This window comes from Lathamus discolor, chromosome 1 (genome assembly GCF_037157495.1).
Source record: "Lathamus discolor isolate bLatDis1 chromosome 1, bLatDis1.hap1, whole genome shotgun sequence".
NCBI classification, from domain to species: Eukaryota; Metazoa; Chordata; class Aves; order Psittaciformes; family Psittacidae; genus Lathamus; species Lathamus discolor.
The window spans coordinates 153,327,822-153,353,157 of NC_088884.1; the positions used below are offsets into that span (position 1 = coordinate 153,327,822).

At 40.9% G+C, this 25,336-nt stretch overlaps 1 protein-coding gene across 5 annotated transcripts in view; it reads left to right on the forward strand.

Annotated features, from left to right (window-relative positions):
* Positions 1 to 24,338, forward strand: part of TBC1D14 (TBC1 domain family member 14) — a 70,823-nt gene extending 46,485 nt beyond the window's left edge. For 4 of the 5 annotated variants that reach the window (XM_065659768.1, XM_065659779.1, XM_065659789.1 and 1 more), the window contains 9 exons: positions 447 to 564; positions 1,789 to 1,895; positions 3,329 to 3,409; positions 4,814 to 4,908; positions 5,937 to 6,008; positions 7,397 to 7,525; positions 10,516 to 10,625; positions 20,081 to 20,339; positions 24,115 to 24,338. In XM_065659768.1, the coding sequence (XP_065515840.1) occupies positions 447 to 564; positions 1,789 to 1,895; positions 3,329 to 3,409; positions 4,814 to 4,908; positions 5,937 to 6,008; positions 7,397 to 7,525; positions 10,516 to 10,625; positions 20,081 to 20,339; positions 24,115 to 24,180 (1,037 nt within the window). In that variant the 3' untranslated portion in view covers positions 24,181 to 24,338. The remainder of the gene's footprint in view (positions 1 to 446; positions 565 to 1,788; positions 1,896 to 3,328; positions 3,410 to 4,813; positions 4,909 to 5,936; positions 6,009 to 7,396; positions 7,526 to 10,515; positions 10,626 to 20,080; positions 20,340 to 24,114) is intronic. The other variant, XM_065659798.1, reaches the window with a different exon arrangement.
* Positions 24,339 to 25,336: the final 998 nt, after the last annotated feature.

Genomic DNA, 25,336 nt, shown 5'->3' on the forward strand with positions numbered 1-25,336 from the left:
AGTTACAAAGATAACATGTAAGAGAGAAAACAAAATACAAAACTTGTATTATTTTAGCCTGTATTTTTTGAGTCTGCCATAACAAAAGGGGTGGGTCTTTATTAGCAAACACTCTGACCTGTCCTACTAGGAGGTGCTGTTAGCTGTCAGAGATGCTAATTCGAAGTTACTAATGTGGATAGATTTGAAGGCTCAAAGGAGCCATATATTATCTAAATCCCTTTGTCCTATCCCTCAAAAACGGGATGCATAGTTTGACTTTATCCCGTATTCACATTTGGCATCACTGCTTAGCTTGCTGTATGTATGGGAAATGCTTAGAATCTGAACAGTACTTCTAGGTGAACATGCTGTGATTTTACATGGCTGTGTAGCTGTCACTAACTAACTCTAGGTATTTGGTTTTTGGTTTTAATAACTTAAGAAGGAATATTGCTTTTCTGCAGAGCTTAAAGAAGCCCAGAAGAGAAAGAAACAACTGGAAGAACGCTGTAAACTGGAAGAGAGTATTGGCAATGCTGTTCTAACTTGGAACAATGAAATCTTGCCGAACTGGGAAACTATGTAAGGCAGTATGTTATACTGTGTTTTAATTAAAATTGCTTAGTCTGTATCCTGAAAAGTTACGAAATTAGCAAGTATTACTTAAAATGGTCTTCGATGCTTTTGTTTGAAAGTCACTTTTGGACAGTTAACAAAGAAAATGAGCAACTCATATTTCCTTATTTCTGCAAGGTGGCTGTAAGTGATGCAGTTCTAACTCTTACTGTGTGTCTTTAATGAAGGTTTGGGATATAAAAAACCTGTATAAACGCTAAGAAGTGATCTGTCGTAGAGAATGTAGGAGTAGGAAGCATGATGCTTAAACACCATGCGTTTATCAGAAATGAGCTACTTGAGCTGTTGATGTTACGGTATCAGATGTTGATTGAAGTACATGTATGTTATTATGAAGCCTCTTTAATTATACAGTGCTATACCTGCTGGGATAATCAGTGATGGAAAGAGAAGTAGCTAGAGAGTTATTTGAAAAAATAAATATTTAAGTGCTAAAAGATTTCCTGCAGAGAGACAGCACAGGCAATTGGTAAGCTACCTTCCCTGTCTATAGTGTTGCATGGCCTTTGTTAGTCATCTTAATAAAACCAGCCCCCCCAGGCTCTGAGTGTAACAGCAACATATACCAGCCTCCACAGCATTTTGATTGGTGTTAAGGTGAAATTCTGTTCCTCCTTCTGCGCTCTCAGATTGATGAACATAAGCCGCAGCCATTTCAAAGGCTGTGTTCTGTTAAAATGGCTTTAATGCTCTCACCTGAAGTTATTGCTTATTATATCTTCATGCATTTTTGTGGAGGGCTAGAGCTGCAAAGCTGGGTGGGAAACTGCACATCTCATTAGCACAGCAGGGTGAGGACAGAGTGGTGAGAGGGTAGACCTCGATAAGTTCCTGTATTTAATCTTGCATGGAGATGTCCAGTTTTTAGGGGTGGCATAGATACAGATTTCCTTTTCACTTGCTTATTTTTGACCCCTATGGTTCTTGCTGGTCAAGTGTGGTTGCATATTCCGGGTATTTTGATTGCTGTGCATCTGTCAAAATAAGCCATTAACTTGGAAGGAATTGAGCTTTCCTTCACAGTTCAAAGCAATCTGCAAATCACATTTGACTTCTTGGCCTGTTGATATTCATTTTGGTTTGGATCCCTTCACCAGTGGCAGGAGGACATGTTTGTAATTCAGCTGGCAATGAAATATTTCTTGGAATAATCTGTTTTCCTTTAAACAGGTGCTGTTCCCGTAAAGTGCGAGAGCTGTGGTGGCAGGGCATTCCACCCAGTGTGAGAGGCAAAGTCTGGAGCCTGGCAATTGGCAATGAGTTAAACATCACGCATGGTGAGACTGATGTTTTGTCTGCATTGTCTTACAAAGAGAAATAGTACAGGGACAGTTCTGCATTTGTTCTGGTGTATCAGAACCTGGGGTGTGGGTGTGAGGAGATGTTATCTAGTTATGCTCTTTTTGAGTTGCTTTGATGTGTTTTGTTAAAAATATCATGTCTTTTAATCTTGTAGCTGCTCTAGGACTGCTGCTGTGAATTGTTTCTGATTATTGTTGTCATTGTGGCTTGCTTTGATGTTAGATGGAGATGGGAGGAATTAATGACTCCAGCTTTTTTTTCTGTTTTTGAAACTTGGAATCATTAATTTTGCAGTGCCTGTGAGCGTGCATGTAACACGCTTCCTTTGATTTAGAGCAGGGCAGTGGGTTTGTGAGAGATTAGAAAACCCTTGGGAAAATTTGTACTTTTGTTCATGTGTGTTTGTGAAAATGGAACTAGTGTGATATTTGAGTACAGAAAAACACAGCTCTGAAAGACTAACGTATGTAATTCCAACATGGAAATGTAGCAGACTGCCTGTACTACTCCTGCACTGTGCTACTTTTCTGTGCTTGGCTTAGTTACCTTTGGTGTAGTTCTTCCATGGAATTTACTAGGCTTATTCCAGTTATCCATTCAGACTATAATTTTGAACATCAGTGCTCTGTAAGAAAAGTAATTACCTCAACATAAAGGGAAACTTGTGCCTAGGTTGCTTTCCTTTTCACTTAATCAGAAGTTATAAGTTAGTGGAACAGTCTTCTGGAACCATAACCTGCTTAGAAAGTTCAACTACTATGTTAGTAACTGATAATGACTGGGGCAGCATTGTTCGTATGGTAGGTAGTTGGCACTGGACTGGATATGAGCATATTTGCTCTTGTGAGACCTCACTTGGAGTATTGTGTACAGTTCTGGTGTCCTCAACATAAAAAGGACATGGAACTGCTGGAACAAGTCCAGAGGAGGGCCACGAGGATGATCAGGGGACTGGAGCACCTCCCGTATGAAGACAGGCTGAGGAAGTTGGGGCTGTTCAGCCTGGAGAAGAGAAGGCTGCGTGGAGACCTCATAGCAGCCTGCCAGTATGTGAAGGGGGCCTATGCTGGGGACAAGGACTCTTTGTTAGGGACTGTAGTGACAGGACAAGGGGTAACGGGTTAAAACTTAAACAGGGGAAGTTTAGATTGGATATAAGGAGGAAGTTCTTTCCTGTTAGGGTGGTGAGGCACTGGAATGGGTTGCCCAGGGAGGTTGTGAGTGCTCCATCCCTGGTGGTGTTCAAGGCCAGGCTGGACAGAGCCTTGGGTGAGATGGTTTAGTGTGAGGTGTCCCTGGCCATGGCAGGGGGGTTGGAACTACATGATCTTAAGGTCCTTCCCAACCCTAACTATTCTATGGTTCTATATGCAAATCATAGACTTGGTTTCTGTTTTTCTTCTTCCAGAGCTGTATGATATTTGCTTGGCTCGTGCTAAGGAGAAATGGCGATCGCTTAGCACAGGAGGGGCTGAAGTAGAAGGTGAAGGTATGCTTTTGACCAGTGATTTTATGGTGTGGTACAGAATAAGAGATTTTGTACAATTGTTCCTTAAAATGAAATCACAGATTTTAAACAAAATGAAAAACTCAGCTATATAAGGCTGTCTAGTAAAAAGAACACTCATTTTTGTGGAAGCAAGAGCAAGGTGTGTTCTTTCTTCTCAATGAAACTATGGCCCTCTATAAAAGACACTCGTTCATTTTTCTTTATAAAACATTGCTAGGTACAGTTCTGATTTGATGCTAATTTGTAGGAAAGCTAGGAAAGTTTGGGAATTCTAATTTTAACTGCAGCACTAAAATACTTCTACTGCATCTGTAATTTTGGAATCGAAACTCAAACTACAGCAGAAAATTGCATTTTAGTCCCTTATTGCAGCTTTGAGCCCATCTCTTGGGTGTGTTTCAGAGAACAGCAATTTATTTTTGCAAAGTGGTTTGAGACTTACTAATTGATTGGAAGAGTTGTCAGATTTGGGGAATGTATAAAGCTAGATGTAGATGCATGAAATTGCCTTTGCTATGTAAGTATGCTGAGCTGAAAAGAGAACATACATACTGGCATTTATCAACAGAAAAATATTTTGAATTGGAAATCCCCTGCTTTGTTCTCTTAAGGTTGTCTGTGTCTTAAATAACATGAGTATTTGTGGAAACATACTATCTAGTATGTTTCCAGCTTCCTCATGTACTTTATTTTCTAGAGTGTAGATGCTGTTGTGATTGGTGTAAATATTGGCTAGTGACAACTCTTAGGTTTTGATTCCGCAGTAAGTAGCAATAGGTAATTCCCAACTATACTTAACCATAGTACAAATAGACCTTTTTGGTATCAGAAATAACACTAATACTTTAGAAACTTACTTTGCATGAGATCCATTTCAGTTATGGAGAGTGTACTGCAGTGTCCATGCATGCAAGGGGTAAATGAACATTATTTTGGAAGGAGACCTGGCAGCAGTAGAGATAGGTATCATCCACAAAATACTGCTGCTTTAGGGCTTCTCTCTCCCACCAAAGCCTTTCCACAGAGATAGCTACTTCAGGAGCTGCGGGGAAGCCTTGTTGAGGGTGAGGGGTCACAGATTAACAGGCTTGTGTCTGTCTAGTGATTTGTCAGCAGATACCAATGCTTGGCCTGCCTTGCCCTGCACCTTCCCCCCAGCTCTTCAAAACACTGAGGGTCAATGTGCACTGTAGGGTTGGTCTGAGTCAGGATATACTTCTCAGCCTGTGTGCCTTATTCAGGGAACTATCCTGCCTACGCCCTTACTGCCTAGCATTCACATTGAAATAAATAAACTGAGCAAAGCAAACCCTTACTGGGGGCGGGGGGGAAAAGAGCATACGCTGATCCATGTAATAAGTGCATAACTTTTGGCTTCTGTAGATGCTGGATTTTCTGCAGCTGACAGAGAAGCAAGCTTGGAGTTAATAAAACTGGATATCTCAAGGACGTTTCCTAATCTCTGTATATTCCAGCAAGTAAGCAATGTTAACTTCAGCTAAATTCAGTTTACATGATCTTGCCCATCCCTTGACTGAAACAGCCCACTGAGTTCAAATCTGAAGTAAGTATCTTCAGAGGAAAAAATTCCTGAGGATTTTTGGAAAACTATAAATAATCTAGGAAAGAGTAACCTTGAGGTACTGCACATTAAATTCTGTGATTCTATTTGAAAGAGGCAAAAACCCAATGTTGGCTAATCACTGTGATTCATCTAGCCCAGTCTATGCTGGCTTCTGTCTACAGGTGACTGTTTTCAAGTCAGTGAATCAGCGCTGCTGGTTTGCAAATACGCAGTGAGTGAGAGCACAGATTAAACAAGCAAGATTTGGTGGCCCTTTTTGGTTTGATGCAAGGCCAATTTAATTTGTGTGGTTTTGGTGTGCTTTAAAGACTCATTTTAACCAGGTGTTCTGTCCTTCTATACACAGAATTCAGCAGTACTGTGAAAAGTTTAGACTGTGATAAATCAACATTTTTTGGGTGGAAAAACTGTCTCTAGTCTAATAGACAAGTTAGGGTTTTTTATTAGCGTTATGCTTTCTTGGCATTATTGTCAAAGTGCAGCTAAGCTGTAAGAAATGTTTTAGGCTTGTATTCCTCTTGTTTGAGGATTTAATCTCATATAATCATAGAACGGTTTCAGTTGGAAAGGACTTTAAGATAATCCAGTTCCAACCCTCCTGCTATGGGCAGGGACACCTCACACTAGACCATGTTGCTCAAGGCTCTGTCAGACCTGACCTTGAATACTGCCAGGGATGGAGCATTTACCACTTAATATGTGATTGATCTACCAGGTGAACTGTATGCATTTGTAATAACTGTGGAATGGAGGGCTGTGTCATGCTTTTAAAGCCAATATTATTTTGAAAGACTTGGGCCTGTTTAAACCTGCATAGGGGAAGAATATAGATAGTAAGTACATACTATCTGTAGCACTGAAGAGTTTTCGATATATTTGTTCTATACTCAAATCTGTTGTCTTGTGTTTGTTTAATTATAGGGTGGTCCTTACCATGACACGTTGCACAGTATTTTAGGAGCCTATACTTGTTATAGACCTGATGTAGGCTATGTAAGTGACAAATTCATTTTTTTCAGGGCTGGGGTGGGAGAACTGGGGAAGGGAGGGTTGTGTTACTTAATCCTTTGTAGGCCAGTATTAAATGATTTTGTGAAAACTTGTGGGGTTTCTCTGTGCTTTCTTCTATTCCAGTACATGCTTGAGAAGTGTATATAACAGTTCTGTTGCTAGTTTTAAACTTAACAGGTTAAGTAATTGGAAAACTCAAAAGTACATATTTGTACTCAAAAGTACATACTTTAGGAGTCAAAAGAGAAGATGTAGTTAACTTGGTCCTTTGAAGTACATACTGTTCCTAATGGCAGTCTTACTGAGACTCTTCTGTTGAGTACATTTTACTCCTTTTGGCACGTATTTCTGTGTTTTAGCACCAAGAGCTTCTGGAACAGTCTTCAAAGCAATGCTGCCCATGAAGGCTATGTGACCTTCCTTAAAGCATTTGAAGTAGTGATTATGAGAGGACTGAGTAGATTTCCAATAAGTCATTTAGTCTTTTTTCCTAGGACAGGGATATATATCTCATATAAACTTTTATATATATATATATATATATATATATGAAAGCTTATACTTTGTTTGGGAACAGTTGTTTTTGAGATGGCAGATGTACATCTGAGAGTAGCATGTGATGCTTGGAATAAAGCTGCTGAACATAACTGCAGGGAAGCTTGGAGGAGAGCAGATCAGGTGGTGTGCTTCATATGGCATGGAACCTGTTGTGTTGAGAAGGAGCTTGTTCCTCAGGTTTGCAGGACAGACTGTCACACCTTGGTCTGTGTGACTCTGCAGTGGCAGCCCTGCAGTCTGAGTGAGTAAGCTTGGCTTGGATTCAGCATTGATTCCATAGCATACTCTGTAGAAAAATGCAACAACATTATGAGCTTATTGTACATGGAACAAGAGCTTAATCTTAAAATGGTACTGCTTGTCAAACTAGTCATTGTAGTTGTCTGTAACTGCTGGTAATCGATTGAAAAAAGGAAAGAGCAGGCTTTGTCTGTAGTGTCCTAGGCCAGCTTTCCACAAATAAGGGCATATATGACCTGTCCTTGGGAGGAGTTACTTATAAACAGCTTATTCTTCAAAAATATCTTCATTCTGCATATTTGAAAGTGCTGTCAGCCTAGCCTGTCCAGGACTTTCACTGTGAGGTGTCTTTATTTCTGGAGAGGAGGCAATGTGGGGACTGTTGACTTCCATGCTCTGAAATGCAATATCAAAGGGTCAAGTGGTTTAAAAAATCTTGCCTTTCTGAATGTTCCACAGACTTCAGCAGCAACAAGAGTGCATTAAACAGTAGTGATTACAAGGACTAAATGAGGCAGCATTCGTGGAAGAATACAGTTACTGCAGAATGGTAACACTTCTCCTTTCTTTAGGTACAGGGCATGTCATTCATAGCAGCAGTGTTGATCTTGAACTTGGATACTGCAGATGCCTTCATTGCTTTTTCTAACCTTCTAAATAAACCCTGTCAAATGGCATTTTTCCGTGTGGACCATGGCCTTGTAAGTATGCAAGAAAACTGTTCTCAACATGCTGTGGGTATGAATAGGGAGAGTTTAAGAAGTAAAAACCAATGGGCTCAGTATCTTGGAGAAATCAGGATTTATTTTAAAGCTTGATAAACAACCCAACAACACACACTTCACCCCCTCAAAAAACCCAAACCAAAACTCACCCCACTAACCTTTTTGGATATGCAAGTGAATGAAATTGTTCAGCTGCTATTTTATGATCCTCAAAGAATAGTGATGAGAACATTATTGTAGGTGTTTTTCAAATTGAGCACTGTAGTTGAAAGCTGAAAACACCTTAATATTCGAAGTGCCTTGAAGGTGCTTATATCCTAACTAATAGCTTGCTAAAAATAGACTGCTGCAGGGAGAACCAGGTTTCCCATCTCTTATTGTAGCAGCTGCATTTGAAGAGGAGCCTGGGGGAACTGGATGGGCAGAACCCTCTGATACTCAGTGGCAGCTGGTTCTTTCTGTAGTCTCTAAAATTCCTTGCTAGCAGGTACATTGGGCTACATGTATACCCTAGCAAAATAAGACATACCTGCTGAAATCTGTTTTTAATTTACTTTTGAAGCGTGCTTTTGTAAAATATATGGCATTGTTTTTCTCAATTACTCATGTTTTAACACTGTGAAAATAGGATCTGCTTCTCAGGAGTTCAAATGGGAAGAATAAAGGAAGGGAATGGATATCAACAACAACCTGTTTTCTTACTCAGACAGTAAGACACTCGGGGTCCTATCAGTACTGCGTGCTGAAAAAGCAGTATGCCATTCCCTGTTGTAGCCCGTGAATCTCATCAGTTGTCTATGGGGAGATGTACCACAGCACAGTCATCATTGCTAGAAGTGTCGGTGATCTCCATTACTGTACTTGGAAAAATGACATGTTTATGCATTCAGTGTGTAAAGATGGTTCTTGTGAAGATTATTTTGGAATTAAATTTGCTAGAATAAGATTTATTTGGGGGTTTGGGTTTGGTTTGATTTGTTTTTTTAGCTAAAATAGTGGGGTTTGATATGCTCTTGGATAGTGACATTTAGTTCTTTTAGCCTGGCTGAATAGAGGCTATATGGTGAATGAATGCTTACAGGAGAGTAGAGATAGAGTAGACATGAAATAATACTAACATACTGTGAAATTACACAGCAGTGATTAACACCACAAGGAAAACTTTGTACCCAATATTTCAGAGTAATGACACAGAGTGAGACAGCGTTGGCTTCCTGTGGTTAATGTACTGATCTGCTGTCTACCCTTGTTCTTTTGTGCACATTTGTCTTAAGATCTAATTGAAAAAGTAAGACCAGATAAGTTAGTTGTGGAGCTGATAGTAATTTATACTGATTTACCTTCTTTTGTTTGGTACAGTTTCATTAAACTAGATCTATTTTTTTTTAATTACTGCTAAATGAATGTCTTGTTGGATGTTGATTTGATCAATACCTGACCTGCTGCTGCATTTCTAATAGAGCTGCCTGCATTGCTGCCAATAGATGTGATTATACCATTATGTTTAAGATCCCTTCTCTAGAGCACTTCTGAAATACCTTAGTAGAACTCTTACTGAGGTGCTAGCATGTAAGGAGATCACTTTGGAACTGTCTGTTGCATTACCCCCTTCCTTCTGTACACTCACAGGTGTCATGTGATGCTCGGACTTCATGCATTTAAAGATTCATGTTGGGAAGCTATTTCAGTTGTACAGTTCTGTAAAAGTGGGTTTCTAGATCTCTGGTGTCATGTTTGCCATGAAGCTGTTTCTCAGTACCTGATAGCTCAGAGGTTTTGCATAACTCTGTATGGTTATTCCTGTAGCATGCACCCATCTCTGGTTGGCTTTTAAGCTTTCAACACCTGCTGACTACCAGGCTTAATTTTTTATTTGCCACTGTGAGTGAAGGTCTTCCGCCATCTGCCACTTCATTCACATGAAATGGGAGACAAATCTGCAAGGACATTAAAATACTGGGAGACAATCTGTCAGCCTTTCAAAAGATTTCAGACAGAAGGCTCCCAAAAGCTCCTGTTTTCCTTTTACTGTCATGGTGTTTTGGGGAGAAGCATGCTGACACAACTGAAGAAGAAGAATCACAGCCATTCTTTGTTGCTTTCACTGGGATATTGTAGTTAAAATTACTGAATCATTCAAGGACTTTGCTTAACTTTTCTCCCTATAGTATTAAGAAGAGGGGTGAGGGAGCTAAAAAGCCTTTTGTTTTTAACTCTTGGATGGATTAGAAGATTTTCCATGCCTTCTCTTACAAAATCTAACATAATATTCAAATTTTAAATTAACATGAAAGTTTTAGTGTTAAAAATAGTACAGCTTAGGGGTTCTGGTATCAGATGGGAGTTAGAGTCTGTTCCTCTTGCATAGGTGTTTTGTCCTGATCTTTGGCTTTTCTGTGCTAACTTTGTCTCTCCCGCTTGGCATGAACTTCAGTGCTCCTTCTTTGCAATGGAAATGTCTGGTTCTATAATTCTATGATAACCTTATTTTAAAATGTACTGTATAAAAGAATCTTTGGTATTTCGACTGAAGCCAACTGGACTTTTCAGTCTTGCTGTGGACTGTTAAATTATTTTAGTTTCATATTTCATTTTATAATCCATTGGGCCTTGGATTTCATTCAGTATAATATTAAATTACTGCCACAGGCATAAAGCACCATTCTGTTATAATTATTCTGAGAAATCAGCAAATAACTTCTCTCCTGCTGGTGTTTTTCTTTCCAAAGGAAGCTGGCCAAGACCCAAACCAGTAATTATATTGTTTAGTGTGAGAACGGTGTAGAGAGTGAATCTTAAACTCTTTGTGCTTGCAGATGCTGTCCTTTATGTAAATGTTTAGCTCTTCATGGTATTACGGAATTCATAGGATCCTATTTTTGAAGGGCATTAATTGAACAACAGCTAATACATTTAAGCCTATTAATAATACAGCTCTTTGTTTTTCTCCCCATTCTGTTTCCCAGATGTTGACTTACTTTGCCGCATTTGAGGTATTCTTTGAAGAAAATCTGCCAAAGTTATTTGCTCACTTCAAAAAAAATAACTTGACTCCAGACATCTATCTGATTGATTGGTAAGTCTTTGAAAATGGATTTACTAATGTGCATACTACTCTACAGCTCTGTGTCAGTGTTCATGACAGAAGCTGGAGTGCTCTTACCTGGCTTGGTGTTCTTTTATGTTAAAGACTGTACCTTTTGTTTAGTACTTGAGTTGTCAATCCAAATCATTCCCACATACACCTGTGATGCTTGATGTTTGCCTAACCTTTTTTATTGCACTTGTGTCAAGTTTAAAGCCTGTTTTGAGATACAGCTGTATAGCAGTGTTTAGCTGTATTTAGTGCATATTTGGATTGATCTTCTGAGAAAATCTGTTAGTTTGTCTGCTCCATGTGCAGGTGTGTTCCAGGGATATATATACCGAAAATACTGCTAGTCTGGCATTTAAAATGTGTAGCTTGTCTGCCTGCACAGAACAGGAAGAGAGGAGTAAACACATTAGTCTATGCAACAAAAAGCTAGAAGCTACAGGATAGTGAATGCCTTAGCTTTTGGCAGGATGAACTATGACTCTTAGGCTGTATCTTACTCATGTTAGGTGGTCCCAGACCCGTTTAGAGGATCCCAGTACAGGTTTTCTGAAAACTGATCTTGATTGACATAGCCCAATTGAATTGCTAAAGGGCATGTTTTTAATTACTGCAGCTATTCCCCTTAGCAAACAGGCAATTACAATCTTTTTATTTTGTGAAGCTGCCTTCCCTTTTAGTTCCAGTGTAATCAGAACCTTTTTCCTGGGAGAGAAGAAAAGACGATCTTATTTGCACTCCTGCCAAATTTCAGTGTGGTATAAGGAGCTCCAAATTAAGTGTTTGCGTTTGTGCCTATCAGACTGGTTTGGGGCAGCTAAAAAGTCTCTTCTCACCAAGCATGACTGGTGTGGGAGGATATGTAATCTTCTTTTGTGGAAACTTGGTTTGCCCTTAAGTTGTTGACAGCTTCTGCTGATCTCAGGTATCTGGCTGAATACCTTCAGTAAAAGATTAAATTCCCAGTGGTAGCAGCGTTTTTTTCCTGAGATTCATGTGGTATGACTTTGGAGAACATTTGTACTGTTAATGCAATTCTATCTGAACTAAGCTCTCTGCCCTGATTTTTAAGACCTGGTTGTTGGCACTGAACATGTTGTTGATCCATTAGACAAATCGATTTAATGTAATTGAGTCCAGTTCAAGCTTGAAGTTTGAATATGTGAAATTTCATGGGGTCATGGAATTGCTGGGGCATTGGACACAACCTCTAGATCATGTAGTCTAAACCCACTGCTCAAAGCAGGGTCAACTAGAGCAGGTTGCCCAGGACTTTGTCCAGTTGGGGTTTGAGTTATGTCCAAGGAAGGAGATTCCACAACCTTTCCAGGCAACTCTGTTCCAGTATTCGACCATCTTCAAAGTGAACAAGCTTTTTATTTTCTTACATTTAAATGGAATTTCCTGTATTTCAGTTTGTGCCCACTGGTTTTTGTCCTTTCACAGGATACAAGAAGAGTCTGTCGCTGTCTTTCTGCCAAGTGGTTTTACACATTGAGGTCTGAGCCATCTCTTTGCCGGGTTAAATAGTACCAGTTTTCACTATGTACCAGGTGCTCCAAGCCTTTAATCATACTCATGGCAAGCTGGACTTCCCCAGTGTGTGTCTGTCCTAATTGGGAAGCCCAGAGCTGGTTCACCAGTGCCGAGTAGATGGATGACATGCCTTGGCCTGCTGGCAGTACTCTTCCTAATGCAGCCCAGGAGTTTGTGGATGTTCCTTGCTGCAAAAGCACATTTCTGGCTTCCATTTAACTTGTCCACAAGGACCTCCATGTCCTTTACTGCAAAGCTGCTGCATTGCAGTCTGTTGGCTTCCCACATGTACTGGTGGCTGGCCTGATTTCCTGCCAAGGTGCAGGACTTGGCATTTCCCTCTGTTGAACTTCATGAGACTCATGTTGGTTCATTTCTCCAGTGTCTCAGGGTCCTTATGGAATGGTGTATCAACCACTCCTCCCAGTCTTGTATCACCTGCAAACTCACCGAGGGTACAGTCTGATCCGTCATCTAGGTCCTTAATGAAGGCATTTGAAAGATTGGATGAGTGTCAACCCAGGAGTATTTTGCAAGTGGATTGGCTTGAAGCTGTACTTACTGCCACTAATAACAATCTTCTGAGCCTGGCAGTTCCAGCCACTTTTCAGTCTACCTCACTGTCCATTTATCTAGTCCATTCTTCATCAGTTCATCAACACAGATTTTTGGGATACAGTGTTGAAGACCTCGCTGACAGCAAAATAGACATCCATTGGTGTCCTCTTATCCCCCAAGCCACTTATCTCCTATTGTAGAAGGATGTCAGGTTGGTCAGGTACGATTTTGCTTTCATAAACGCATGTGGACTTCTCCCAATCACTTTTTTGGCCGTAATATGTTTTGAAATGATATCCAGGAATTTTTCTTCTGTTACTTTTGAGGATGGAGGTGAGGCTGACCAGCCTGTAGTTACCTGGATCCTACTTCTTGAAGATAGGAATGACATTAGTTTTCTTCAAGTCCTCAGGAACCTCCCCTGATCACTGGGGTCTTTCAAAGATAATTGAGAATAGCTTCACAATGACAGCAGACAGTGTCCTTGGCACTCATGTGTATCTTACCACTTCCCATGCACTTGTATGTGCCCAGTCTGTTTAAATGTTCCTTAAAGTGCTCCTCCTCCACCTAGGGGTAGGGCTTCCTTGTGCTAGGTTTTCCCACTAATCTGGAGGCCAGGGATTGCTGAAGGCAAGTCTTTTCAGTAAAGGCTGAGGTGAAGAAGGCAGTTCTGCATGTGCTTTGTCACCAGGTTTCTTACCCTATTCAACAATGGGCTCAGATTTTCCCGAGTCTTTTTTTTTTCTGCTGATACAGGGAAATCCTTTCCATTGACCTTAGCATCCATTGCCAGGTTCAACTCCAGATGGGCTTTGGATTTCCTAGCCCCTTCTCTGCATGCTCAGACAATGTCTCTGCATTTTTCAGGGTCATCTGCCCCTCCTTCAGCATCTTGTATGCCTCCTTTTTATATTCGAGTTTTGTCAGGAGGTTCTTGTTCATCGAAACAGGCCGCCTGCTGCCTTTCCTTGAGTTCCTTGGTTTTTATATGCCTCTTACAGAGAGGGTAGTGTAACTTGGGCTGTGTTTGACTTGGCTTTTACACTGGGATTAAATTTTAATGCAAGATGGGTAGGGGAATGAAGGGGTGTGTAATGGATAGGCTCATTTCTCACAGTATTTGATGGGAGAAAAAGCATTAGAAGGTTTTTTATGACTGAAGGTTGAGAATAGTAAACTGAATTAGATCTATGCACAGAGCAGGAAGATGCTAGAAAAAATGCTGGAATAGGATAGAAGGGAAGGAAGAGAGCAGGGGATGATATGTTTAATGATAAGAGGAAAGATGTTGAAATTACATTGCCTCAGTGTTGTGAAAACCCGTATGTGGAGGAAGCAGTTGAATAAAAGGAATATCAGAATCAGAAGACTGTAAATGTGCTGGAGGATAACTGGAAAGACAACATTAAAATCACCATGTTATAATCTTTTTAATGTGATGCTGGTGTAACTGAGGTGGAGTTTTTTATGTAGGAGAGACTAAAACTGAGTGTCTTAGTAGTGCTGGCACAGTAATACCACTTTGTTGTCTGACTTTGAGCTTACATGGTAAAGAAGAAATCCTGAGGAACAACACCAGAAAAAGGTTTAGAAAAATACTGTTTTGACAAAAGGTTGGAGGTTTACATGTCCCTCAGCGATTTTGCTTTGCTAGACTGACATTTATTGTATTTTCTTGAGTAAACATTTATGTGACCAGTTGTTCTCTTTGAGCACATTTATAGGTTAGAAAAAAAAGGAGGACAATACCTGACTTACGAGCAAAGCACTGAAGTGTTCAAGTCAGTGTGGGGGGCACATCAGGTCCCCCTTTTGTTTCTTCTTGGGTATTGTCAAGAGCACTTGAAGGAAACTTCTTTCAGAAGTGGTTGTGGATGGAGCTTCTCAAGGGCTTTGTACCGATGGACTGACAACCCTTAGCATTTCTCGCTGACTACCCACATCTGTACTAAAGCTGTTTATTTTAATCCCAAGGACAATTTACTGTGTTCTTTCTCATCCCTAGAGAGCCACCACACTAGAATGTGCACAGGAATGTAGGCTAGCTGAGGTAGTCCTGCCCAATCCTATATTCAGCTTCTTAACACTTCCTGAGTTAGACAGCTTGTCCCACTCTCCTTAATTTTGTCAGACAGTAGAGTTGGTATTTAACTGTAAGATTTACCATATTTAAATATGTATGTGCATGTGTATATATGTATGTGTGTGTGTATATACTTTATATACGCATGGTTTTTTTATATACATATATGTATACTTTCTACTTTTAAATACTTTGTTCCTGTAGGAAGCAGGTTTATTTTTGTTTTAATAGCCACTGGAAACTTAGCAAATAGCACTTCATATGTGCTGTCCCTCCAGTACTTCCAGGATGTAACATATAAGATGGAAGGAAAAATCATGTGGCTCTGTGTTCTGGAAAGTGAGTAGTTATCAAAGCTAAGGACTTTGGAAAATGCTGCTTCCAAGGTTGCCTGTGGCTCATGGCTGACAGTGAATTTGCTGTAGTACAGATACTGCTGTCTTAGAACTGCTTCCCGAATGATAAGAATGTGGTTTCCGCATGTTTAAAGTCGGGGAAGAACATAGTACAGTGTCTCTCTGAACAGACAGACTTTCTGGTTGTAGGTAGAAATCTCTCTGAAACAGCTTTGCTCTAACAGCATTACTTTTATTTAAATACTCATTTATTCTGCGCTCCAAAGGGATGCCTGCTGCTATCCCGGTGGCTGGCATGGTTACTGTGCAAGCATGTGTGCAGTAAATCTCAGCTGGTGCCAGTTCTGGGAGGGCTCCAGTAGCCAGTGCTGCACAGACCAGTTGCTGGGAAACCCTCCTGCTCCTGCAGCAATTCCAGTGGCATCAACTAGGCTCCTTTGTGCTGCTTCCTGTAAGCAGTGCCGCAGGGAACAGCAGTAAAATCGGAATGCTTAAATCATTTGTGAAGAGATACGTGCCAGGAAAAAGAGATGCTGTGCATACAGATGGGCACAGCTATGCAGGTGATGCAGTGCTGCTTTGGGGTTTCTTGGGGCTGGCACAGGATGTAGGGAGGGGGGAGCCCCCCATCAGTTCTGTTCCACCACTGCTTCTGTGATGGGAAAATGACAAGGACTTAGGAATTCAATTAAAAGGTGAGTGGCATGATCATCAGTGGGTATCTGCCAGACATAAGGCATCTCCTTTAAAAAAGACCCATGTGCTTCAAGCCCAAATTCCAATTGATAAATCTCACAGAACGAATTCAAAAGCTACATAGGTTGCTACTTCTTTTGGAGAATATAAAGGGAATCAAGTGTGAGAAAGATGTGTGACGTACGGTCAGGTTCACAGAGAATAGAGGGGAAATGGTGTGTCTGAATAGCCCAGTTTTGGCCTCGCAGCTTTGTCAGCTGAGGTACCACAGGCTCTTGTGAGCAGAGCAGAATGTGGCATTGCAAAGGCCGCATGCTGTCTATTTTTGGCCTGCTGCTGCTATACAAACACCTCTTTATCCCTACTCAGAAAAATGATTTAGGCAATAATTATAGCCAGGAGCTTTGTTTGTACTGATGGATTGATCAGTGGTTCTTCAGTATTACATTGACTCTGATTGTGCTCCGTGAATATTAACTTTCTTTTGACAGCATGTGCTTGTTGTGATAAAGGTCCAAGCCACTCTGTGTGGGTGTTTGTAGTAGGCACTTATAGTGAAATACTCATAAGCTTGCTCTCTGTTACATCATGAGAAACATCGTCCATGTCATGCCAGTAACTCTTCACCCCCCAAAAGAAGAAGTTTAAGGTGATGTTTTAGATGCATGCCTCGTTTTCAAAGCTAAACTGGACTGTAATTATGTCCAGAGGTTTCTGGTGACAGACATCCTGATTTTTTGACTGGAGTTGTTGTGGACTTTATTCCAATTTACAGTGTGCTCATCCTTATGTCACTGCAGGTTAGGGTGGAACCAAGGGAAATACTGCACTGCTTAGTAGTGGTGCTGGGTGAGAGAGCAGGGCTTTTGAGTGCTCAGAAATTGGAAATTGCTCAGAATCTCCCACACTATTTGTCTTATATTGATGCATTTTACAATGCAGTCAGATTTTCTGAGTGCTAAGTTGCTCTGTTGCAATCAGTATTGTGTAGTACATAGTACTTCAGTTTTCCTAATAAGGAGCTAAGTAAATACTTCCACTTTTTCTTTCCAACTGTAATGATTTTAAAACTGTACTAAATAAACTGTTACCAACAAGTCCATTGCAATAACCCTAAAGGTGCTAATGGGAACAGAGGTGCCACTCTACAATAAAGTAAAGCATGAACGCATAGAAAGGTGCAGTCATTGTCTCAAAACGGATGTAGTTGACATCGTTACAAAATGTAACAACTAAAAATTCGTACCAGGATGAAGGAGGGAGGATCCAAAAGGTCCTGAATTAATTCATCAGTTTCCACAATTCAGAAGTTGCAGAAGTATTTTTGTACTGTTACAGACATGGGAAAAGAATATGTAACATCAGATTTGCAGCATAACTTGTCAAACCAAAATCTGGCATAGCTGTGTTCATCATCACTGTTGCTAACACATCTTATGAAGACTTTTAATTAAAAAATAAAGAGAAGAGGATAAAAAAGAAAAAGGAACAAAGGAAAGAAAACGCAGAGCCTGTGGTTATGGTAACAGTGCTTTGCTTTCTTGTAACATTATGATCATACACTTTCCCTGTGAGTAGCAAACCAGCCAGGATTTCATGCATCTACCTCAAAGTACACTTCCATCATAAGCGGGGCTGGGAGGAACAGGAGCATCTGGCACTTCATTTATTTTTTCCCTCTTCCAAACAGAGAGCAGCCAGTAGCCTGCATTTTCATTACTCTGGCAGTGGACATCTCTGTGATTAGCTGTGCTGTCTGCACCTGGGACTCACAGTGAGTTGTAAGAGAGCTGCAGACAGAAAATCATCCCACAGTACAGTGTGAGCAGATCACGTGTGAGTAGTGTACTTGGGCTGCTGAGAGCTGCTGTAGCTGTGTTAGTCCAGCAGCTGCTTTATTGCTATAATAAATCTCAGCTGGGTTTCACATCAGTAGCTCAGATGTCTAATAGAAAATGTCTTTCAATAGGAAATGCTGGAAGGGAGCAAATGCTGTATCTGTTCTTTGCTGTAATGATTCCTACTGTTGTTTCAGTGCTTATTCTAGGGGGCCCAGTCTCCATTCTCGGGGCTTGATGCATTTCCATGCTGGTATTAATGGAAATGAATTGCCTTGCAAATTTCCTGCAAATTGCACTTCCTTCCAAATTGTGAAGAGATCAATGTCAACAGCCTTATTTGATGTGGCAGCTTTTTTGATGAGTAAATCTTTTCTTACAGTAAGTAGTGTTCTAATAAATAGTTCTGACTATTTCTTCTGACAGTTAATTTTCTGCACAGTTGCAGATGTAATACACATGGGCTATTTAGGTTTGGAATAATGCAGAATAATAGTTTTTGTGAGTAAAACCAGACCCAAAAAAAGCAGCCATTGTTACTTATCTATACCAGGACTCATTCCTGGCTGAGGGTTTGCCTGCTATGTGGTGATCAGGAAAGGACTCAGTTGAATTGCTTCCTATTACACTGTTCTTTTTAAATGGAAAAGCTGTTGCTGCTTCCTGTGCATGTGTGTGTGTATAGACAAAAAGACTGAGTTCTGCAGTGTGGGTATTCTGTAGCAAGATGTGTTTTACATGGTGTGTGACTGTACAGAAATGTTGAAAGAGTAGGTGAAGTGTCCAACATGTGATGAATCAGTAGCCCAAAGAAAGGCCTTGTTTTATGCTGTTCGTATACATCCATGTATAATACACATATGAACAATAGTGGGGTTTTTCCATCCCAGGCTCCACCTCTGCTTTACTTATTTTTATACTTCTAATTTAGCTTTTTGGAGAACAGAATTTAAACAATTTCCACTTCTTACAGAGTGCATTGCAGGAAGATGTAACAATAGAAAAAAGGTAAAACCCTGAGGATCCTGAACCTGCAGTTTTACTTGTACCTGAATTTGTGTGAATGATTTGGTTCCATCTTGGTACTTGTAAAATGAATACATTTTCACATTTTCCTGAAGTGTCCTGATTGACAGGGAAGCCTTGATAACCCATCATTCGAATAACCTCATCTAGTAAAAAGCTGAAACTGCAGAAAACCTTTGATTATTAGAATTTGCTGTAAAAATACATTCATTCATGTTTGATACTTACATATATACAAGTGTGTGTTTGTGTGTGTGTAATCTGTTCCATTGTATTATTTAATGTAAACCCGAATTTCCTAAATAAGAAACCGGGGATCCTAGGAGGGAGTCTTAAACACGAGAGAGCTACTGTTCAATTCGGCATAGTTGACAATGAATTTTGTGTTAAAACGTGGAAAGGTTTTGTTTCAGTTTGAGGCTTTGCTGACCTCTGCCGGAGAAAGAATGGTTTGCAGCTTATGGAGATCTATGCAGTGCCTCTGTGGAGAAAGGTTCTCTCTAAACCCCAATGTAACTCCTTTCCCTTATATATTATAACTTAATTCTCTTCACATCCTGTAATGACATTGTTGGTGGCAAAAAAACTGCTGTGCCTGTAGTGAAATGTTGGTGAGAGGGGGGAATGGAGAGCATCTTTGGGTTCTTGGCTGCAAAGCTGCCAGTATTTTGATGAAGGAAGGCACGTGCTCTTGGCAGTTAATGGAAATACAGTTTTAGCAACAGGGAGAAGGTTCTTGCTTCTGCTGCTACCTTTTCTCTTTGGGGATCACATCCATTGAAGCACATTGAGCCAGCATCTTGTCACAGCTGTCTACACATTTTCTCTGGATGTTGTGCCTGTTTCTCTCAACTCACTAGAGTTTACACTGATCTTTCCTCCAAAACTCATGCAATCATTGTTTTGCCAGTCAAGCAAGCCTGGAACAGGAGTTATATTTACACATCTCCTTCATCTGATGCACAAATTTCCCTTTGCAGTATGTCTTTAGGTTCAGCTTTTTGTTTTCTCACAGCTGAAACTGCATCAATCCTCAACTCTGAAGGCATAATTAGATAATGCCTGTGGCCTGTGCATGTCCATCATAAACCCATGCATAATGATTGTTTCTTCTGGTGTGATCCAAGAGAATTGAACTTGGAGACTCAGACTGACAGCAAGAAGCCTTAATGGCTGTTGTATTGTTTCATATATTGGTATGCTGCAACTAATAGAAGTAATTTTGGAATGACGAGAAAAGGAATATTCAGTTATAAATATTTGAGAAGCCTCAGAGTGATGGTGAGTGTCCAAGATATTCTTCTTATCCGGCAGCACTGAAAATTTTGTTCTTTTTTTCAGGATATTCACATTGTACAGCAAATCTTTGCCACTAGACCTGGCCTGTCGTGTCTGGGATGTGTTCTGCCGTGACGGAGAAGAGTTCTTATTCCGTACAGCACTGGGAATATTGAAACTTTTTGAAGATATTTTGACCAAAATGGACTTCATTCATATAGCCCAGTTTTTAACAAAGCTACCAGAGGACTTGCCTTCAGAAGAATTCTTCACATCTATTGCTGCCATTCAGATGCAAAGTAGAAACAAAAAGTGGGCTCAGGTATAAAGGGGATGTTAATCTTTGGTAACGGATAATTGTACTGTACTCAGGAAAATAGGGTTGGGAGGAATGCTTTAGCAGAGCTAGCACTTAATTTTATAGGTAGGTAGGACTGTGTAGCTCACTTCATGCTTTTAGTGTGCATTCAGGTGAGTGGATTCCCTGAGCTTACTCTCCTCTGGAAAGGGGGAGCTCAGTCAACATTCAAGATTGAACTGTTGAGTGGAGTTGATGAAATACATTATCAAACAGCTTTTAAAATTCATTAATTACAAAGGCTGCTGGCAAAATTACAAGTTGATATTTAAAAGCAGAAATTTGCTCATTGGGAGAAGATGACAATTTGTCAGAACACATTATCATACAGTCATCATCTTGATGTTCTTAAGGATCTGTTTTGCCTAATTTGGGGCTGCACAGAAGTGATTGCATCTCTGACTTCTTTACTGGAATTTAGCACAGATGCCTTTATTTCAGACATTGTCTCATCACTGTAATTTCAACTGAATTCCTGTTTAAAGAGAAAAGATGGAAGGGTGTCATCTGAACATGGAAATTGTTAAGTAGTTGTAACAGCCATTCATGGTGGAGGGTCAGGTCAAATGTACTCCAGAGCGTTTGGAGTGGAAACTTCTTTTTTTGCTATACTTTTTTCTTTTTCAGTTTCTTGGAAGCAGTAAGCCTGCTTCATGAGTCCTGCTGTAGTAGAGCTCTGCCCATTTTATCTGGATTCGTTTTTTCAGTGAAACTAAGGTGATGTTAAACACAGTTGTTACGGCAGTTCAGCTGCAAATGGGAGCGTGTGGTTCTTCCTTGGAATGACAGTGTGCCTCTAGATGCTGGGGACTGCCTGCTTGCTGTTCGAGATGAGAACTTCTAACCTTCATAGCAGGAGTAGATTGTAGCCTCTGAACCTTGCCTTGTACATAAGGGGAAACACAACCTGCACTGCCCAGCTAAGAGCAGCACACTGCCAGCATTTCCTCTCTGACACAGCTTTCCTCACAACTTTGTTTGCATTTCCCTTTTGGTCTTGCTGGTTAGTTGCTAGTACAGATCCAGCTTTGTTTCTATTTTTCAGCAGTAATGCCTCCAGAAGTAACCTCCCAGGCTTGTTTCTTTTCAGACGATTTTACTTTCTTTGGACGTGTTGTGTGAATGTGGATCACATACCAAATACCTTCTCAGCCTGTTACTGCTTTCCCTTGCAGAGAAGGAGAGATTCTGTTCTGCCAAGTAACAGACTTTCTTAGCCAGTTGTTTTCCGTATGTGACACATGATGGTTTAGTGGTGATGATCACAACAGGAGAAGGACTTCAAAGTAACCGCACCCCAAGCAGTCTTCCTCACCAGCTTCATTCTGACAGTCCTGGTATTTTCCAGATGCTTTTTGCTTGTTGTGGCAAACCGAATTAAAAATGTTGCTGAACCGTGGTGCAAACAGATCTCCCATAGAGTTAGCGTGGTGTAGGGTTGGTGTTGGCTGACCTCTTGCCTAGCTTGACTTCTGCACCAGCTGGCTCTCTTGACCAGGAAGTTCCATTGCTGAGTAAATTCCCATCAGGAAAGCCTGCTTGCTCTCTAGCCTGCCATCATTTTCCAAGCTAGACGTGTGCAGGAGCTATAAGCTTGCTCATGTCATGCACTTACTGGGACTGCTCGGTTGCTAAGGTACCACAAGTGGATCTGACCTAGGAAAGTTAGCAAGACAGAGGGTATGGGATTTTGTTTTCTATTACTTAGATGCCTCCTAGCTAGATAATTTTCTGACTGTGACTATTGCTGTAGAAGTCAGATGCATTTTCTGTAGAGAAGTGCCTTTTCAAATTGGCAGAATTGATACCAAGAGCGATGAATGCACCACTTCCAAGATAAACTCTTGGGTGAACTGACTGACCAGGCCCACTAGTTCTCAGAGGATGCAGAATACTTTTGAGCTTAGAAAAGTAGGCTTTGTATTCTGATCTTTAGCATCATCTCATCTGGGTACAGTACCTATACTGCGTAAGCTGCATAAGCAAGCAGCAGAGTTTGAGGTATTATTTCTTTGTACGAGTATATTTGACTGTAGAACTCAGAAGTCAAATTTAGCTGCACATCTCAGCAGTAGGTGTACTTGGCACTCAGCACACCCACTTAGAAAACCTTTCACCTTCCTGTAGCATGGTAATTACAGTCCTGTTATCCTGCGGGTCACATTCTGAGCTGGTGCTGTCTAGAGATGATGTGTGTAGGATCTCATCTAAAATGTGGGCTGCTTATGAAGCTGGTTTTCACAGTCCTGCTTCCTTCATCAGATGGGCTGGTGTGTGTTTTCCATCTCGCTCCATTTTCCCTTGGTCCCTGACAATGCGATCAGGAAACTAAAGACTGCAAGGAGTCCTAGTAAATCATGGACACCACTCTTTTAGTGACAATGACTCGGGGTATTGGTAGGAAACCTACAAGCTGTTTTTATTCTGGAATTACCTACCAAGAACTCCAGGGCCTTGTGCCAATACAGCCTTAGCATGAAATAGGTGTGGATGTTGCTACACCTACTGCTTTGTCAACAACAGCAGAGGGGTAGAGATGGTAAAACAGACTACACTGTTGGCTTAGCATTTCTGTAATCTGTGTGCTTCACATCTTGGCTCCATAAGGTTTTCCAAGTAAGTAGAGAATCTGAGCTCTGTTAATTGGCTTAAGGTCTGTGTATGTTCTGTTTCTCTGGATAAGTATTTTGCTGTCATTCTTGTGCTCCTTAAAAACGGTTAACTCTTTTTCACCAAGGACATTGTTAGTATGGCACTTGAAATTCATAAGCCTATTTGATTGAGTAGCTGCTGATTTACCCTGCATCTCAGTGAAGAGGACCTCACTGAAATCTCTCCAATTCTAGAAACTGCTGAGCAGTCAGCCAGCTGTAGCTCTGGTCAGACCCATGTTGAACTCTTGCTGTAACAGCTATGGGGGCTTTTGCACTGAAGTGTAGGTGAGGGGTGTGATTGCCATGGGAGCAATTGAGCCCCACCTGCTGTTAACTCTGATTGTGCACAGGTTGGTTTGAAGTCAGTCAGAGGGAGAAAAGAAGGTTCCTTAACTCATAACGGCAAGTCTTTGAGATGAAGTGTCCCTCAGCACATTAAGTTCCAGGCTGATTCTTGAGGATGCTGATGGACTTCCTCAGCAGAGACTAGCTCTAAGGCAGGGAGTGTGTTAAGCAGCATGAAAAACTGGCTCTTACTGTGCCCTCTACACAAGGACTAACAAAACAAAATTGTGCGTCAGATACTGGGAAATAGATATTTTCAGTGTGAATGTGGACGTTCTGCTTCCAAAAGAGATGGGAGCAGATCTGGAGATGCTGATGCACTCTAGACAAGCATCAGGCAGCACGAAGGTAGTTCTGTCCCAGACTCTCAGGTAATGCTGTATGGCTCTGGCTGATGGCTTGAGCGGTTTTTAGATATTCCATTTACCTTGAGAAGTATAACTTCCCCCCAGGCAGCATCCTTGTGCTAGACTTGTGTAATCTGGGCAAGAATCTCATCTCCAGGCTTCAAAAGTGTGCGCTGGGGAGAAATTGAGTTTAAACCCTTGTAAAATCCATTTGTATCTGCTGTGCCACAAGGACTTACAGGAGAGGTCTCCATCAGTGGAGAGGTTCTCCAAATTCGATTACATTTAATAGTTAGAATAGTATTGCTAAGAGATAATTAAATTGGAAACTCTTCAGACAATGATTTATTGAGTCCCTTTTAAATTCTAATATTTTGCTCTCTCTCATTCTAGATCCTGGCTGCTCTGCAGAAAGATAACCGGGAAATGGAGAGAGGAAGTCCCTCACTCAAACGTTAAAAAAGTGGCTGTCTACGGTGAAAGGAGCTACAGCGGCAGAAGTATTGAGTACTGTCTGACATACATGAGCCTGCAGCGTGAAGTGTTATTTCAGCGTTTTGTTTAGTAGTAGAATAGCCTTAAAGAGAAGAGAGGAAACAAGGGGGGGGGGGGGGGGGGGGGGGGGGGCGGGAAGGAAATCGAGGGTTGAAAACCTTACAAATTAAACCTAGGATTAGCCTTAAACTTCTAGTGGAATGAGCATTTGCTGTGGACAGCGCTATACATTCTGATGTTCTGGTGAGGGCAGCGAAGCTTAAACAATACCATTTTATGATTATTTTTTTCTTTGATGTTTTAAAAGACTGGGCATTCAGCAATGCTGGTTGCTTTGAATGCTATTCCGCAATTTCATTCTTGGGCAGGGTATATTTCTGTATCTCCCATACCTGTAACAGTAGCTGGCTCTGGATTTTAAATAACTGGTGCTGGAATTTATAGTTAAATGATGTAAGGACCATTTGTTTAGAAATGCTTCTTGTTTTATAGGCTGTGGGTCCCATTTACCAAAGAAATCACGTAGATGTAGAACTACATTCCATTCTTTAGTAAGAAAACGTTAAGTAGAAAGTAAACTTGGAAGAGAAGTCACGCTAGCAGTGCAAAGCCAATTATTCTTCAAGATGTCTCAGAAGTACGTGTTTCCAGTCTGGATGCATAGCCATTAATCAGACTAGATTCCAGACTCACTGTGGGGCTTTTAAGCTGGCATCATTTCCCAGTCGTACTACTAAGTGTATGTCTCCACGTGTCTCTCTTCTGGGGCAGTGCTGTTTCGGGGTGTTCTTGCTTACCAGATACTTACTCCTGTGCCGTCTCTCCAGTCATGCTGATAAAACAGTGGGCTGAGCAGATGAACTGGGAAATGGTTAAAAGTAAGTTTCATGCTTACCTAAACCCAGCTCTGCTCACTGGCAAAACAGAGGAGGAATGGTTTAAGGGAGAAGTTGTGTAAGCCAGCTTTGCTGCTGCAAAGAAAAGGCTCTGTAGGATCTCCTGAAGCTGCTGCTACCGCCACAGTGAGAAAGAGTTATGTGGAGTTATGTATGTAGTGACAAGTGACAGACGTTTATTGGGGAATGTGCCAGACAAATACCATCAGGATAGGTACAAGCTG